Source organism: Myotis brandtii, unplaced genomic scaffold, assembly GCF_000412655.1.
Source record: "Myotis brandtii unplaced genomic scaffold, ASM41265v1 scaffold23, whole genome shotgun sequence".
In the NCBI taxonomy this organism is placed as follows: Eukaryota; Metazoa; Chordata; class Mammalia; order Chiroptera; family Vespertilionidae; genus Myotis; species Myotis brandtii.
This window is the reverse complement of record NW_005358649.1, coordinates 6,953,793-6,954,770: the sequence shown is the minus strand read 5'-3', so window position 1 is coordinate 6,954,770 and position 978 is coordinate 6,953,793. Positions and strand designations below refer to the sequence as shown.

The 978-nt window shown below is 59.8% G+C and overlaps 1 protein-coding gene across 1 annotated transcript in view; it reads right to left on the bottom strand.

Annotated features, from left to right (window-relative positions):
• Nucleotides 1–978, bottom strand: part of ZFHX4 (zinc finger homeobox 4) — a 184,352-nt gene that overhangs the window by 158,363 nt on the left and 25,011 nt on the right. The window contains 2 exon segments of the mRNA XM_005866409.2: nt 5–166; nt 169–974. Of these exon segments, the coding sequence (XP_005866471.2) occupies nt 5–166; nt 169–974 (968 nt within the window).

Below are 978 nucleotides of genomic sequence, written 5' to 3'. Positions count from 1 at the left end.
GGACTGCGGCCGCCTGCTTCTTCTTCTCCGGGTCGTCGGGGCCCAGCGCGGAGGAGGACGAGGGGCCCTTGTCGATGAATTTGAGCACGCTGGAGGATAAAGGAGAAATGCTTTGGTTTAAGAGAGGGAAATCTTTGCTCCCAATACTATCGGTGAGTTCGCCTGCCCCGCGGGGCTCCCCTGGGGCCGTTCACAGTTGTTCTCTGGGTCTTTGCCCTCGGACATCTTGCTGGACTCCGACGATGGGTGACTGAGGGAGACAGAGGTAATCGGGGTGTTCACGACGAGACTGGACAGCCCCCCCAGGTTCACGTCCGCCTTTGGCATCGGGGTGACCCCCAGCGGCTGCTCTGCGGGGCCCGCCGACAGGCCCGGGCCGCCTTTCAAGAAGGCGAAGCCGGCCGGCAGGGAGTCGCCGTTCTCCACGTGGAAGGCGCTCCAGAGGCCGCGGAAGGTCGGGTCGGGGCCCATGAGGTTTGTAGTAGAAAAGTGGGGATACACAGAAGTGGATTTTTTTGGTTCCAGAAAGCTGATGAGAGGTTCTTTGTCTTTGCCGATCCCCTGTATGATGGCGGAGACGCACTTGTTGGCGAGCAGCTTCTGCTCCTCGTCGTTGAGGGTCATCCGATGGTCGTGCACCGCGTGGGTGACGAAGGACCTGATGTAGCCGAAGGACAGCTTGCACAGGAAGCACATGAGCACGGGCTTCCTCTTGCCGTCGCTCACGCAGCCATCGAACTTGGACAGGTCCACGTTGCTGGGGACATCTTTGGACACACAGGAGTTTTTGGCCGAGCCGTCACTGGTGAGATAGTCTTTCTCTCGCTTGTGCCGGAGATCGTAGACACGGAAGCTGTGCAACACAGGCCCGACGCCTGCGAGCGCTGAGGTATTTGGGAAAGCCGGGTCGGCTGTCAATGGTTTCCCGAGGGATGAAGCGATATGGAACGTGTTGATGATCTGCGGGTAGAAGGGCAG